The sequence below is a fragment of the Psittacula echo genome (genome assembly GCF_963264785.1).
Source record: "Psittacula echo genome assembly, chromosome: 27".
Classification (NCBI taxonomy): Eukaryota; Metazoa; Chordata; class Aves; order Psittaciformes; family Psittacidae; genus Psittacula; species Psittacula echo.
In genome coordinates, this window is record NC_137762.1 from 1,449,529 (window position 1) to 1,465,086 (window position 15,558).

Consider the following 15,558-nt stretch of genomic DNA (forward strand, 5'->3'; position numbering starts at 1 on the left):
ACGGAGCGGGCGCAGCAGGAGGCGAGGCCCGGGAGTCTTCAACAGTTTATTAGAAAGAATGCAGACATTAAAAAAATCCCAGCTGCTCGGAACACAAATTGAGGTTTTTCAGCCCGGTTGGGAGGTGCCCCGGGGGGGGCCGGGGGTGGGGGCGGAACTCCTGGTACCCGGTACCCCCGGTGCCTCCCCACCCTTTCTCGCTTCCACAGCCACAGTGCAAATAGGATTTGGTCTAAAGGAACAGCTCAACAAGCAACAACGTACAGGCATCGCCCCGGAGGAGGAGGAGGAGGGTGTAAAGCTTTAGAGCCAAACGGTACCAGGGGACAGGCTCCAGCCACCGGTACCCGGTGACTCAGGATGGAACAACCCCACGGAGGAGAATTGGTGTTGCCTTTTCAATACAAAGTTTAATGGAAGGGCCCCACTATGAGCCAACAGCCCCGGTTCTTGTTCCCGGTCCAAACATCCAATTTCAAGCCACAGGGACTGGGTCAAAGAAGGGGGGAAAAAGGGGAGAAACGCTCATTTCTATCAACTTGGTGTCAACTCAGGGTCGTCCCATGGGAATTACATCTGCTACGAGGCAAGGAGGCTCTGTAAACTTTATTGCAACTGTTCTGTCTCGATGGCCTACACCTCAACTGGGGGGGGTTTGTTGTGGGTTGGTTTTTGGAAGGCTGGAAAACTGGTTCATGCATAAAGTTATTGCCTCTCGTGGCTTTCAGGCCGCCCCGTGCCATGGTACACACCTACCACCAGTGAAGCCATTGAAAATGGACTGAAAATGGGTTAAAGGATGTAGGAGCTCCCGTTAGGGCTATCAACTCAGGAATTCTTATCTCGGTTATGAAATGTTGTGATGAAGTTCTTTCCCCAAACCCTGAAGACGACACTTTTCCTTACTCCAGATCTGGCATTTCTAGAGAGGAAAGAGAAGAGGGAAGAGCGTTAGCGGGCTTGGGTTTGCTTTTAAGCCTTGTTTCATCACCCTCAGCATCAGGCATGGGGCAGTCGAAGGCCTCTGGGCCTGCTTCTTCATAAGGAAGAACCATGGGCAGGCACTGGAACCACTCGAGAAGGCACCTTCATGGGCAGGGCTGCTCTTAAAGCCAAAGCCTCCCCAGGCCTGTGCTGGGAAGGTCAAACTGGGATTTCAGGCTGGTGTGGAAAGGCTTCCATTGGATTACAGCCCTCGGCCAGCCCTGGCATTAGCTCAGAGCCAGGGTTCACTGAGTGATAGGAGGGAGCACTCATGGAGCCGCATGGAATCGCGCTGGGACAGGACTTACTTTCATCATCACTGTCTGGTGAGTCCTGGGAAGAAGAAGAGACAACGTTAACTGGAGTAGACTGGGCTTGAAGGAGCTTTTTCCTTCACCACCACCCCTCCCACCAGCAAAGCAGCTGCTGCTCCTGCAGTGAACTCTGTGCTGCTCCACAGCACGAGCTCAGTTTGGCCTCACTGGCACCAAGAGCTACAGATCCATCAATGTGCTCTGGAGCCAGGCTGAGAGAGCTGGGCTGCAGAAGGCTCCTTAAGGGGAGACCTTAGAACAGCTCCAGTGCCTAAAGGGGGTACAGGAAACCTGGAGAGGGGGCTTTGGGTAAGGGCCTGTAGGGACAGGACAAGAGGAATGGCTTTAACCTGCCAGAGGGGAGATGAGATGAGCTCTTAGGCAGAAGCTCTTCCCTGTGAGCCCCAGCCAAGCTTTGGTGCTATTGAAGAGCCTGACCTCAGCACAGAGCAATGTGTATTTACTACAGAGCACTTACATCATCTGCCCCATCTACTTCTGGCAAGTCTACGTCGTCATCTCCACCCATGTTGTTCATCATCTGCTCCAGAGAGATAAAAGCACGTTAGAGGGTGAAGCAGCACCACAAGCGCTCAGGGACCACTGGGAGGAGGAGGAAGGCTCTGCCAAGAGAGAATCCCAGGGAAGGAACCCCAAACCTCCAGGGATTTGTGTTCCCCTACCTCGGAAAAGCGATCGAAATTGGACATGTCTTCATCTGAGTCATCTTCCCAGTCTTTCCAGTTGTTGAAGTCCACACTGAGCCAGTTGAGCTGCGCAGCAACACAAGGGTGTTAGTGCGGGACAAGCAAGTACCGAGCTGGTACTGTAGGAAGGTAAAGCAGAAGCGCTGCTCTGAAGTGACCCCTGAACCATTGCCATCACTTCACCATCACCCAAACAGGAAACCCCATTGAAAAGCAGACAGACAAGAGGAGCTGAACCCACCTTTGCCCTCTCTTTCGTTAACCTTGGCCATGCCTGACCGGACTCTCCTTTTCGTAAACAACACAAGATAGATCTGTCTGTTCTTTTATGCTTTGATTCCTGAAAGGGAGGGAAATCCCTGTTAATATCATCCCCCCAAGCTGCTTTTATCACTTATCTTCAGCTACCAACTTCATCCTGGCCCTAAAGAACACCATCTAGGGATGCTTTCAAGGCCAGAAGTGCCGCCAGCATCCTGAAGGCGCTGCTGTTTCCCAGGGCACAGCACTAGGAAGCCAGAAGGATACTTACATTTGGATCGATATTGTTAAAAAGGTCGATTTCGTTTAAATGTTTGAAGTTATCGCTTCCTCCAAGACAACTGGGGAGAGAAAACAAAATGTGGTTGGTCCAAACCAGCCCCTACAACAGATACACTCCATCCACACATCAAAGGACACATCACCCCCCTGCTCCCAGCCTGGATCTTGGGTTTCTTCTCCCCATTATCATGGTGGGTCACCACAGCCCCATGGGATGCTCCAGGCTTGGGGAAGCTGCTCATGGGAAAGGACCTGCATGGATGGAGCTGAACATGAGCAGCCAGGAAGCCCCCAGCATCCTGGCCTGAGAAGGGCAGCGGAGCTGGAGCGGGGCCTGGAGCCCAAGTGGGATGGGGAAGGGCTGAGGGAATTCCTGGCCCCTGGAGCCCCCCTGCGCTGCCTCCCCCAGCCCAGGCCCCGCACCTGAAGGTGAGTTTGGACTTCTCGAAGTTCACATTCACATCTTTGCTGTCCTCCACGCAGAACTCGATGAAGACGTAGTCTCGGCGGTCGTACCACTTGGCAGATGCGGGCTGCCTGCGGGGACACGGGACAACGAGCTCAGCTCCCAGAGAGACAACGAATCCAAGGAGGGACCCCCCCCAAAAAGCTCCCTGATGGAGCTGAGACCCAAAGCAATGTGACAGCAACGCAAAATGATGCCAAGCTTTAGGATGAGGAGGCAGAAGCAGCTCCACAATGCTTTTTGTCACCCAAAGAACAGGCCCTAAACCCCATTCCGGACGCTGCTACAGGCTCTGGTTCACGCTCCTGGGTGTCCTTTGGCTTCCTCCAACCTCCATGAGCAGCACCAACCAGAAAACACCCGAGGGCTCTTGGGTTGGGCTGCTGCTCAGTGCTCTGAGTGAGCTGGATGGTCACTTACCAGGGTGCTCATTGCAGCTGCAGGGCCTGTGGGGAGCTGAAGCACGACCCAAGCTCTGGATGTGACGCTTCACGCCCTGAGGGGCGGGCGTTGGGTGCTGGTATCCTCCCCAAGCCTTACAACACCACCACCCTGGCACAAGAGGCCTTCCCTTCTCCGGCATTCCAAGGTGCCAGGCTTCCCACTGCAGTGATCCTCGATCAGTTCAATCCTTGGGATGGAAGTGCAGCAGAACGGCCTCTGCCAGTGCCAGCAGCACCCGATGCTGCAGGAAGCAGCTCTTCAGAGGGTCAGAGAGGGGAAAACCCAAGTGGGTTCTCAATGCAGCCTCGAAGGTGCTGCCCCTAGGGTGCATCACTTCCCCAGGGGGTGAAAGAGGACAATTTCCTCCAGCACAATTCCCATTCCCAACCTTGTATCCGGGTTTTCCAACCTCAAATCCTTCCCTTTAAGAGGGTGAAAACCTTCCTTTGGCCCTGGGAGAGGCCTGACCATTCAGCACGGATAACACGGGATACTTGGAGCTGCAAACCCAACTTTGGGATGAGACGGATGTCCAGATTCCAAGGAGACTCCACACACAGGGCAGCTGCTGGTGGAGCCTTCACGTGCTCCGAGTGCTTCAGAAGATGCTCCTGCAACCCCAGGGCATCTGATGGTTCCTTAGAGATGCTCCAAAAGCAGCCCAATGCTTCCTCCTTCCTCAACCAACCCCATGCCAAGAGCCCAAGGGCTTTGGCTGGGACCATCCCCATGTCCTCATGGGGTTTAGGCCTTTCTGAAGCACAGAGCTTTATCCCATGCACCAACACAGCTCAGGGAACATCTCCTGTGCTGCATGGAATGGGTTGGAAGGGACCTTAAAGCTCAGCCAGTCCCAACTCCTGCCATGGGCAGGGACACCTTCCACTGGAGCAGCTTGCTCCAACCTGGCCTTGAGCACTGCCAGGAATGGAGCATCCAAACCTTCTCCATTCAACCCATCCCCGTGCCCCAGCACCCTCACAGGGAAGAGCTTCCTTATCTCCAACCTGAACTCCCCCTGTTCCAGTCTGAACCCATCACCCCTTGTCCCATCGCTCCAGTCCCTGATGCAGGTCCCTCCCCAGCATCCTTGTAGCCCCCTTCAGCCACTGGAAGCTGCTCTGAGGTCCCCACGCAGCTTCTCTGCTCCAGCCCCAGTGTTCTCAGCCTGGCTCCTATGGGAGCTGCTCCAGCCCCTGCTCATCCTCGTGGCCTCCTCTTGCTCCAACAGCTCCATGTCCTTATGTGGGGGGCACCAGGGCTGCTCACAGGGCTCCGCACAATTCCCATCTCCCTGTCTCTTCCAGTCACCCATTGAGAAGACAATCCCAGGACTGCAGAACAGCTTCCAGGAGCTCCAGGGCCAGCTTCATCCATGAGACCTCAATGGAACCCACCTCCAGCTTAGCCACAGAGCTCAATCTTCAGCCTTACTGCTTGGTGCCATCCAAGACGCTTCCAAACCTCTCCTTGTGGGTCCTCGTCCACTCCGGATCCTGTGTTCATTTCCTGGGATGCATCCTGACCATTCCTAGAGCTTGAGGATGCTGCAGGATGAGCTTTGCACCCCCAGCCAACAGGGAACAGAGCCGGGTTATGGAATCAGCTTTGGTTTTGCTTTCAATTGGGCTTTTTGTGTTAAACCCCTCTCATTTCACTCTAAACAAGCCAATTTGAGCTGAAGTCTCAAACTGATGCTTTCTAGAGGTGAAAACATCCCAAGTTCCTCCCATTCCAATGCAGCAGCCCCATCCTTCGGGGCTCCAAAGCAACAACCCCCGCCGGGGACAAACCCACCCCCCCCAGTCGCAGCCGCACACCCCTCGGTAGGCGCCGCTGCCCCGTTCCCCTCCATCACCCCCGCAACGCCCAGCGCTACCGGACACCATCCCCATTGCCCGCTCCGGGACGCACCGAAACCGCTTTAAACGCAACGCGGGAGCTCCGGAGGCCGCGAGCTCCGGTTTCCGGCTCCTCTCGGCGCACAGCACCGGGACACACGTGTCTGCGAGCGGGCCCTTCTGCGGGACCCACCGGACGCTTCGCCCCGGTTTAACTGCGACCATCCCCGTCCACACCCCCCGATACCGCCCCATTCATCCCCACGCGGGAACGAGACCATCCCGGAGGGGCGGGGGGCACAAACCTCACCCCGGAATCCCCGCTACCGGACACTCCCCCCCCCCAAGGTCACTACACGGGGCCTGCTCCCCGCGGCCGCGCCTTCCGAGGCCTAAGGCCCGGCGGGGCCGCTCCCGCCTTTCCTCCCGCTTCCTTCCCGTCCCGTTCCCCCCCCGCAGGGTCTCACATGGCTCCGGCGCGGTCCCGGGTGGGCTCCGGTGCGTGCAGAGCGCGGCGGTGGGGGGCAAGGCCGTGGCTCCGGGGCGACGGCGGCAACGGCGCTCGGTGGCGGCGGGCTCGGGGCTGCGGCCTCGCTCCCACAATGCCCCGCGCGCTCGGAGCGCTGGTGACGCAGCAAAATCCCCCCCTCCCCGCGCCTGCCGGGCCCCCGCTGCGCATGCGCGGAGCGGCTCCCCCCACACCGCCCTTCTAGCAGCTTCTCGCCGCGCACGCGGGAGGGAGGGGGACGAGGGAGGAGACGGCGGTTGCTATGGAGACGGGGCAGCGCTACCCCGGGTCCTAGCGCCCGCCCGCCCAATTCCACACGAAGGGGGTGGAATCACGCCGCTGCTACCCAAGAATCCCGTCGTTCCCACCGGGAATCCTGTCGGTTTTCCCCGCGAATCCCGTCGTTCCCCCCCAGGAATTCTGCGGCTGCTCCACTGTTTCCCTAATGAAACCTGTCAACAGTGGGATAATAGGGGGCTCCCAACAGCACCCATCGCCCCTTATTCCTTCCCCAGCTTCCATGAGCTATTCCCAAACAGGTTCATGGAATACGGGTGGGAAAGCAGCGGGAAGGGCACAGTGTTGCAGATCCAGCCTCTCGGAGCCGTGGCTGGTAGGAGGCAAAGAGCCCCCCCTCCCCAGGGCTTTCCACCAGCACATCCCTTCGGATCCGTCTGGAAGATGCCGCAATCCATCCCCATCCCACTGTGAAGGGAAGCCCTGGGGGGATGAAGGACGTGACACCCTGCACTGGAGTCAACCAGGCTGGAGCCGGGCGTCCTTTGGGACAGGAAGGAAAGGAGGGAAGAGGCTCCTGGGACAGGGTATCGGGCTGCGATCTTCCCGGGAGGAAGGTTCCACCCTGGGCCCTCGGCACCGGGAGCACCGAGCGTTTCACCAACAATAAGCCACAACTTTTATTCCCGGATAGAAATAGTACAAATTTTAAACGCAGTCGCATTTGAACTCTTCTCTGAAACACCAAAAAAGGCTCCTCCATCCCACAGCTACATTGTCAACTCCTGCAGAGAGAATGGAATGTTGGGATCCAGCCACGGCAGCCCCAAGGCGGCAGTGGGAGACTCCCGTGGTGCCGGTCTCCATCCCACCAGGAGCCATTCCCGGGGCTGGCACTCACCATGATGGCATTTACAATGTCGTTACTGTTGTTCTTGAGGGCACGCACGGCCTTCGCTCGGGACACGTTCGCCTGCGACATCACCAGCTCGATGTCTTTCACCTCGACGCCAGTTTCGTCAACCTAAAGGAGCAGGGAATCAGGGAATTAAGGAATCAAGCAGGTTGGGAAAGACCCGTATCACTGAGGGCCTCACCTACATGCTCTGGGAACACTTCCAGGGATGGTTACTCAACCCCTGACAAATGGGATTGGCTTTGGACTTGTGCAAGGTGTTTGTCCCTGTCCCACATGACATCCTTGTCTTTAAAGACATGGATGGACAACCCAGTGGGTAAGGAATTGGCTGGATGGCTGCTGGAGAGGGACCTTAGGAACTCGAGTAATAGGATAAGGGGTGATGGCTTAAACTGAACAAGGAAATTCAGGCTGAATCTAAGGCAAAAGTTCTTTAGTGTGAGGGTGGTCGGACATTGGGATGGGCTGAATGGAAAAGGTTTGGATGCTCCATTCCTGGCAGTGTTCAAGGCCAGGCTGGACGGGGTTTGGAGCAACCTGCTCTAGTGGAAGGTGTCCCTGTCCCATGGCAGGGGTTGGAACTGGAGGAGCTTTGAGCTCCTTTCCAATCCAAACCATTCCATGACTCTGAGTGTCCCGACTGCGGCAGCTCCCCCAAGCTCCCAGGCCACAAAGAGAGAAGCTGGGAGGGAAGCCAGGGCAATGGGGACCTGCTCCTGACCCTGCCCTGTCCCTTTGCCATGGAAAACATGGCAGAAGGAAAGCAAACCAGGGCAATACTCAGCTGTGGGGTCCATCATTCAGAGCTCACCTCTTCCTCCTCACTCTCCTCCTGCACCGTGGGGGTCTGTGTGTTTTCCTGGATGTTTGAAACGGCTTCTCCCTGCACTTTGAACTTCTCAGCAGCTGCCAACTGGGCCTGTTGGGACAGGTCTTCGATCTGGCAGAGGGAAGAAGAAGTGAGACAGAGCAGGACACAGAGATCCGCATTCCCCACATTCCCCAGCGCATCCAGCTCTGCCACAGAACGCCCAGGATCCATGTGGCAAGGAGGAACCCCCATGAGGTGGCCACCGGTGGGGTCAGGTCACCTTTGCTTCACCAAAGACTATGTAGGTGTCTGAAGCAGGGCTCTTGTACACGTCTGGCTTTGTGATGACAAAGAGGATGTTCTTGGATTTGCGGATGGTGACTCTGGTTACTCCTGTCACCTGGCGAAGGCCCAGCTTGGACATCGCCTGAAGAACCAGGAGAGAAATGAAAGGGAGGGAAAGGAGTGACTGAGACAGAACAGCCTGAGGAATGTGTCCATAGAATCATGGAAGGGGTTGGGTTGGATGGGACCTTAAAGCCCATCCAGTTCCAACCCCTGCCATGGGCAGGGACACCTTCCACTACAGCAGCTTGCTCCAAGCCCCATCCAACCTGGCCTTGAGCACTGCCAGAGATGGAGCATCCAAGCCTTTTCCATTCAACTCATTCCAGCACCTCAACACCTCCACAGGGAAGAACCTCCTTAGATCCAACGTTTTCAGCCTGGCTCCGTATGGGAGCTGCTCCAGCCCCTGCTCCTCTCTTTCTAGAGACCTGTGCCCACGGATCAGTGCCTCACCCAATGTGGCTTTCCTGCTGCAGAGCAGCATTCCCAGGCTTTTAGCCAGGAGCCTGGGAGGGAATTCACTTCGCAGCCCAACCCTCGGCCCCCAGCCACAAGGACTTTGCATCCCTTTGCCCGAGGGCCAGACAGGGGCCGATGTCACCCAAGGGGACAAAGAGCGAGCAGGGGGTGATGCTGTGCCATCCATCCCTGAATCCCACCTCACCTTCCGTGCTTTCTTTTCACTCCGGCTCTGTTTTGCTTTGCTAACGGGTTCTTCATCTATTTCAGCTGCTGCTGCAAGCTGCAAGGAGAGAGAACAAGAGGGATCGTGGCAATCCTGGTGGATCCCAGGCAGGGACCCTGCCCCCTGCCACCCGCCCTACCTGCGCCTGCTGTGTCGTGGCCTGTGTGGAGTCTTGCTCTTCGAGCTCTGGTACGGATTCATCGCTGTCAGACTCTGTTCCGGACCCTAAGGACCAAACACAAGTCACTTTTATGCACCTCAGCTCAGGGCTGCAGCAAGAGCCAGGAGCCACATGCCAAGGTTTCCACTCAGCGCAGTGAATCTGGTGTCAAACTGGTTCAGGCAGCACCTGGGGCTAAGATACACAGCACAGGGACGAAACGCAATTCCTGCTGCCCCTTTCCACAGCTTCCCTACATGGAATGACCCTGAAGGAGCATCTCTGGATGCTCGGCTTGGCCTCAGCACCACATCCTGACAGCTCCTGCTTGTGAAGCACGAGCCGTGTCTGAGCACAGAGCTGGGTGTCTCCGGGTGACCACAACGCCCTCTCATGCACCATTACCTCCATTCGGTCCCGTGTCCTCCTCCACAAAGCTCCACACAGGAGCCCTGGGCAAAGCTCTCCGTGCTCCCAACAGCTCGGGCAGGCAAAGGAGCTTCCCCAGAGCCTGGTTTGGCCCCAGCTCCTCTTGGCTGGTGGGCACAAGCCCATGGAACAGGCACATGAAGCCAGCCCAGGCTGAGCCATGCCACAAGCCACACCGTGCCCTGAGCACACGCTGTTAGTGCCACTGGACCATGCCAGGCCCTGATCCCATGGGATACGTCCCCTCCGTCCCAGCTCAGACCTGCCTCCACTTCCATGGAGAGCCCAACACACCAAGTGCCATCGGGGTGGCGGGTTAGTATCCAGGCAGTGCCACTCCATGCACACAGCAATCCGTGGGGACAAATACCCTTGTCATTCCTGAAGCCGGGCTGCTTGGCCGGAGCAGGAGCCTCTGGGGGGGCCATGGCTGCCCGGGGGGCCAGATCCACCAGGATGGGCTGCACCGGCGCCTCGGCAGCGGGAGGCTCGGGGGGGATCAGGGGGGGCAGCTCCTCATCGTCGTTGTCATTGGCGATGACTGGGGGGGGCTTGGTGGTGGGTTTGGATGGGGATGGGCGCTTGGTGGCCTTACCGGGGCTCTGCTTCTTCATGGGGGGAGCAGGAGGGGGGGCAGAGCCACTCGCTGCCTTCTGGGGAGCAGCGGCATCAGGAGGTGGCTTCTGGGGGGCACCAGGAGCCCCCGGGGCTGCGGGTGCAGATGGGGCTCCTGGAGCTGCACTGGGGCTCTTGGGAGCTGCTTTGGCTGCAGGAGCGGCAGCAGCTGATGGAGCTGCCTTTGCTGGGGCTGATGGAGCAGTGCCCGGGCTCACAGGAGCTGCCTTGGCTGCAGGAGGGCTGGCTGGAGATGGGGTGGCTGCAGCAGGGCTCTTTGGAGGTGCTTTGGCAGCAGCGGGAGCTGGTGTGGCCGGGGCCAAGGGAGCGGTGCCCGGGCTCACAGGAGCTGTTTTGGCTGCAGCAGGAGCTGGGGTGGCTGCACCAGGGCTCGTGGGAGGTGCTCTGGCTGCAGGAGCTGGTGTGACCGGGCTCACAGGAGCTGTTTTGGCTGCAGCAGGAGCTGGGGTGGCTGCACCAGGGCTCGTGGGAGGTGCTCTGGCTGCAGGAGCTGGTGTGACCGGGCTCACAGGAGCTGTTTTGGCTGCAGCAGGAGCTGGGGTGGCTGCACCAGGGCTCGTGGGAGGTGCTCTGGCTGCAGGAGCTGGTGTGACCGGGCTCACAGGAGCTGTTTTGGCAGCAGGGGGGGCAGCAGGAGCCGGTGCAGCCACTGGCACTGGAGCAGCAGCAGCAGAGCTGCTCTTTGGAGGCTTTTTGGCTGCAGGGGGGGCAGCAAGAGCTGGGGGAGCTGCAGGAGCTGCTGTGGCAGGGGCCGAGGGAGCAGGGACCGGGCTCATGGGAGCCCCTTTGGCTGCAGGAGGGGCAGGAGCAGCCGGAGCAGTGCCAGGGCTCACAGGAGCCGCTTTGGCTGCAGGGGGGGCAGCAGGAGCTGCTGTGAGCGGCGGGGAGGGGGCAGTGAGAGGGCTCTTGGGAGGTGTTTTGGCTGCAGGAGGAGCAGCAGGGGCTGAGGGAGCAGGGACCGGGCTGCCAGGGGCTGGTGGAGCTGCCATCGCTGGGGGGACAGGCGGGGAGGTGGCAGTGCCAGGGCCCACAGGGGCTGCTTTGGCTGCAGGAGGGGCAGGAGCTGCCATGGCAGCAGCAGGAGGAGCTGCTGGGGCAGGGACAGGGCTCACAGGAGCCGGTTTGGCTGCAGGAGGGGCAGGAGCTGCCATGGCAGCAGCAGGAGGAGCCGCTGGGGCAGGGACAGGGCTCACAGGAGCTGCCATGGCAGCAGCAGGAGGAGCCGCTGGGGCAGGGACAGGGCTCACAGGAGCTGCCATGGCAGCAGCAGGAGGAGCTGCTGGGGCAGGGACAGGGCTCACAGGGGCCGCTTTGGCTGCAGGAGGGGCAGGAGCTGCTGGGGCAGGGACAGGGCTCACAGGGGCCGCTTTGGCTGCAGGAGGGGCAGGAGCTGCCATGGCAGCAGCAGGAGGAGCCGCTGGGGCAGGGACAGGGCTCACAGGGGCCGCTTTGTCTGCAGGAGGGCCAGGAGCTGCCATTGCTGGTGGGACAGGCGGGGTGGTGGCAGTGCCAGGGCCCACAGGGGCTGCTTTGGCTGCAGGAGGGGCAGGAGCAGGAGGAGCAGCTGGGGTAGGGACCAGGCTCCCAGGAGCTGCCATGGCAGCAGCAGGAGGAGCCGGGGCAGCGTTCACCAGAGCCTCTTTGGCTGCAGGAGGGGTGGCCGCAGCTGCCATCACTGGTGGGACAGGCGGGCAGACGGCAGTGGCAGGGGCCACAAGGGCTGCTTTGGCTGCAGAAGGAGGAGCAGGGGCAGCAGGGGCAGGGACTGGGCCCTCAGGGGCTGCTTTGGCTGCAGGAGGGGCAGCAGCAGCTGCTGGGGCAGGGACCGGGCTCCCAGGAGCTGCTTTAGGCGCAGGTGGAGCTGTCACTGTCGGTGTGACCGGGGCCGGGGGCACAGTGGGTGCCGCTGGGGACATGGGACTCACTGGAGCTGCTGGTGGTGGCCCTGGGGGAGATGTGGCAGCTGCCAGAGAGGGCACAGGCAGGGCAGGGCCCAGGGGACAGGTACTGGCAGGAGAAGGAACCAGCGCAGAGAGCGGAGCCCCAGGGGCTGTGGCAGCAGCAGGACCCCCCGGTGACATCCCAGGGGGTGACAGTGGGGCCCTGGGGGCAGCCAGGAAGGCGGGAGGCGGGGCCAGGCCCTGGAGACAAGCTGCAGCCTTGGGGGGCACAGTGGGAGCAGGCAGGAAAGGGGGGGACACGGGTGGGGGGGATGGCACAAGGGGAAGGGAAGGGGGGGGTGGGAGAGGGGCCGTGGGGCTCAGAGGGGTGGCAGGGGAGGAGAGCGCTGCAGTGGGAGCACCAGGGCTGATGGGGGGGGGCACTGTCACAGCAGGAGCAGGGGCCACTGGAGACACTGGGTTAACTGGGGCTGGAGGGGGGGGAATGGTAACCGGGACCTGCAGAGCTGGGGCAGGGAGCTGGGGGGGGGCAGAGAACACGGGGATGGCTGCAGCTGGGACCACAGGGGGGGAAATGGGAGCTGGGGGACCGGGGGGGGGCAGCAGAGCAGTGGTGGGACTGGGCAGCTCTGCTGGGAGAGCCTGGGCTGGGCTCAGGGCTGGGGAGGGAGCAGCGAGAGGAACAGCTACAGGAGAGAAAGAGAGTGAACCCATGAGAGAAGGGAGCATGGGGGGGGCACATGGCCCTGCCCCCCCCCCCCCCCCGGCAGAGGAGCATCACCCAGTGCACCAGCACAGACAGGACCTTCATCCCCTTCTAGGAACCAGCACAAGGGCCCGGGTTCCCCCACTCAAGCCTTGGCATCGGAACGCTGGGAATGCAGGGCTCTGCCCTTGGCTCTTCCCTCCCAAAAGGGTTGTCACAAGCTCCACAGAGGCCTGGCCAGACCCCAGTGCTGCTCCAGAGGCTGGGAAGTCCCAGCCTGGGCTGCACTGGGATGAGGATCCATTGAGGATTGGAATCCAATTCTGGCAGAGCCTCTTCCAGCCCTGCGGGACACAGGATGCTGAGCCCTGGCTCCATGCAGTGACCTGCCCCCCCGTGCAGGCTGTTAAGCGTTAATGTAACTGCACCCCCCGTCCCTCCCCAAGAACAGCAAACTCTGATTAAGGTAGCACACGAGGGGTTAAAGTGGGTCCCCAGTACCTGGCGCTGGGACAGGAGCAGTGACAGGGGCTGCAGAGTGAGAACAACACGTTAAGACAAGTGATGGAGCATCTGGCTCCCCTTACTCAGGGAGCCCAGCATTCCCGACACCATTCCCAACGCCAACCGGTAATCAGAGGGAAGTGCTCTGGGGAGAGGCTGTCAGAGCAGCCAGTCTGACCAGTGGAACCAGCACCGGTGCTGGTTGGGAGAGTGGAACCTGCTCAGCCCCACGCACAGCATCACCCAGAGCCCGGAGAAAGCTATAGAACATCCTCAGCTTGCTGCTACCCGGAGCAGCAACACATGTGTGGAAGCCTCAGAGCCTCCTCTGTGGTTTGCGTTGGAAGGGACCTTAAAGCTCAGCCAGTTCCAACCCCTGCCACAGACAGGGACACCTTCCACTGGAGCAGCTTGCTCCAACCTGGCTTTGAACAATGCCAGGGATGGAGCATCCAAACCTTCTCCATTCAACCCATCCCAGTCCCCCAGCACCCTCACAGGGAAGAGCTTCCTTATCTCCAACCTGAACTCCCCCTGTTCCAGTCTGAACCCATCACCCCTTGTCCCATCGCTCCAGTCCCTGATGCAGGTCCCTCTCCAGCATCCTTGTAGCCCCCTTCAGCCACTGGAAGCTGCTCTGAGGTCCCCACGCAGCTTCTCTGCTCCAGCCCCAGTGTTCTCAGCCTGGCTCCTATGGGAGCTGCTCCAGCCCCTGCTCATCCTCGTGGCCTCCTCTGGCCTCGCTCCAACAGCTCCATGTCCTTATGTCATTATGCCTTAGTCATTTCCCAAGCCTATCCCAGTGGGAGGAGAGGGGAACCTGCCCGGAGCCAAAAGGCACCAGGACACATCCTGCTCCAGGGAACCTGCTCCAGGAAGGAGCAACAACCCCTGCCAAGAGCTATGCTGGTCCCGAGCCCTGCACGGACAACAGCCTCCTCTGGGAAGCCCATGCACCCGCACCAGCACCCCCAGCACCCTTTGAGGATGTTCCCATCTGGGAATGGGGAGGATGCTGGGAAGCGGCCCCAGCACAGGAATCCCAGCGATTCCTGGAGGGAGCCCAAGAGCACAGCAGGTCCTCCCGCTTAGCACTGCAGCTGCCACAGCAAGAGCTGTCACTCAGCCCCGCATTCCCTCCTGATCCCCAAATCCAACGCACCCTTCGGACAGATCCCGGCCACAGGGAAAACCATGGAATCAACCAGGGTGGGAAAGAGCAGGCGCACAATCCCTGCCCTGGCCCTGCTGCCACACTGGTGCTGAGCCAGGAGCTTCCTGCCTACAAGCTCCTGTTCAGCTCCATCAATGCAGGTCCTTTTCCAGGAGCAGCTTCCCCAAGCCTGAAGCATTCCATAGGGTATTCCTGGGACGCAACAAAGCCAGGCAGACCCACAGCACGGGGACACCTCCAATGGAGCCAGGCAGCGCAACAGGCAGAGCCTGAGCCCTGCTCCCTCCGTGACATTCCAACACGGAGCCACGTGTCCCATTCCCAAATCCAAGCGGTTCCAGCGCTTGGAGGGCTCCTGCCCCCGGGATGTGTCACCCCGCGGCCCATTCGCATGGCTCCAATGACTCCATGAGGAGCACACACACCCGAGGGGCCTGGGGCACAAGGGGGGAGTGTCCCCAAAGCAATGACTTCAACCCCGCTTCCAACAACCGGGTCTGGGGGGGGAACAACCGAACACAAGCAGCAACGAGGAGCCCCGGGGGTCAAGCTCCCCCCGTTAACACCGCCCGCCTGCGGGACCGGGTGTCCCGGTGTCGTCCCCCCCCGGCCGGGCCTTACCTGTCTCAGCCTGCGGCTGCGGCAGCTCCTGCTCGGTGGCCGGGACGGTTTCTGTCGCTTCGCCGGGCATTTCTGGGGAGAGGGAGAACGCACCATGGCCGGGGGCCGCCCGCCACCACCGGCTACCGGACACGCCGGTACAGGCCGCCTTCTCCCGGCCCTCCCGGCCTGCCCCAGCGGCCCGGCTCCCGTTGCCCGCCCTCCCTCCCTCCCGCCCGGCCCTGGGGCGGCCCGTAAGGAGCTATCGGCTCCCGTCGCGGCCCCGGAGCGGCGGATGGCAGCGGATGGTGCTCGATGGCGGCGGCGGGACTCACTGTGCAGGGAGCAGGGTCCAAGATGGCGGCGGAAAGAGAGCGAGCGGCTGGATGCGGGACTTCCGGGAGGATGAGCACATCCGGGGCACGGGGCCGCGCGGCTCGGCCCGGTCCGGCCACCGCACTCCAGCGTTCCGGGCCCCTCCGTTCCGGGCCCCCGTGTGGGGCTGGGACCCCCGGTATGGGGCCGAACCCCCGCTATAGGGCAGGGTATGGGGGGCAGCAGCCCCACATCCCCAAGGCAAAGGCAGGTCCCGGGCGCAGGCACACGGTGAATGGAGACATTTAATGATGTTTGCATGGCAA

At 60.6% G+C, this 15,558-nt stretch overlaps 2 protein-coding genes across 2 annotated transcripts; both read right to left on the reverse strand.

Annotated features, from left to right (window-relative positions):
• Positions 1-33: 33 nt before the first annotated feature.
• PTGES3 (prostaglandin E synthase 3) lies at positions 34-5,944 on the reverse strand. The gene is made up of 8 exons (XM_080635283.1): positions 5,767-5,944; positions 2,972-3,085; positions 2,538-2,607; positions 2,247-2,345; positions 1,982-2,071; positions 1,777-1,839; positions 1,293-1,317; positions 34-922 (listed from the first exon to the last, which is right to left on the reverse strand). Coding segments are annotated over exons 1-8 (483 nt in total). The 5' UTR covers positions 5,769-5,944; the 3' UTR covers positions 34-902.
• Positions 5,945-6,699: 755 nt separating this feature from the next.
• On the reverse strand, positions 6,700-15,331 carry NACA (nascent polypeptide associated complex subunit alpha). The gene is made up of 8 exons (XM_080635264.1): positions 15,253-15,331; positions 14,939-15,010; positions 8,947-9,032; positions 8,787-8,864; positions 8,055-8,201; positions 7,775-7,903; positions 6,946-7,068; positions 6,700-6,829 (listed from the first exon to the last, which is right to left on the reverse strand). Exons 2-8 carry the CDS (start codon positions 15,006-15,008, stop codon positions 6,815-6,817), a joined length of 648 nt encoding a protein of 215 aa, XP_080491390.1. The 5' UTR covers positions 15,009-15,010; positions 15,253-15,331; the 3' UTR covers positions 6,700-6,814.
• Positions 15,332-15,558: the final 227 nt, after the last annotated feature.

What these genes read in the sequence shown, in the direction of transcription:
- PTGES3 (XM_080635283.1), bottom strand. An exon ending in TTAACAATATCGATCCAAAT is followed by an intron (nt 2,346 to 2,537) that starts GTAAGTATCCTT and finishes CCTCCCTTTCAG; the next exon opens with GAATCAAAGCATAAAAGAAC. An exon ending in TAACGAAAGAGAGGGCAAAG is followed by an intron (nt 2,072 to 2,246) that starts GTGGGTTCAGCT and finishes GTTGCTGCGCAG; the next exon opens with CTCAACTGGCTCAGTGTGGA.
- NACA (XM_080635264.1), bottom strand. Translation starts at nt 15,008, where the DNA reads ATGCCCGGCGAAGCGACAGAAACCGTCCCGGCCACCGAGCAGGAGCTG. An exon ending in CCACGACACAGCAGGCGCAG is followed by an intron (nt 8,865 to 8,946) that starts GTAGGGCGGGTG and finishes CTCTCCTTGCAG; the next exon opens with CTTGCAGCAGCAGCTGAAAT. An exon ending in AGGAGAGTGAGGAGGAAGAG is followed by an intron (nt 7,069 to 7,774) that starts GTGAGCTCTGAA and finishes CTGCTCCTTTAG; the next exon opens with GTTGACGAAACTGGCGTCGA.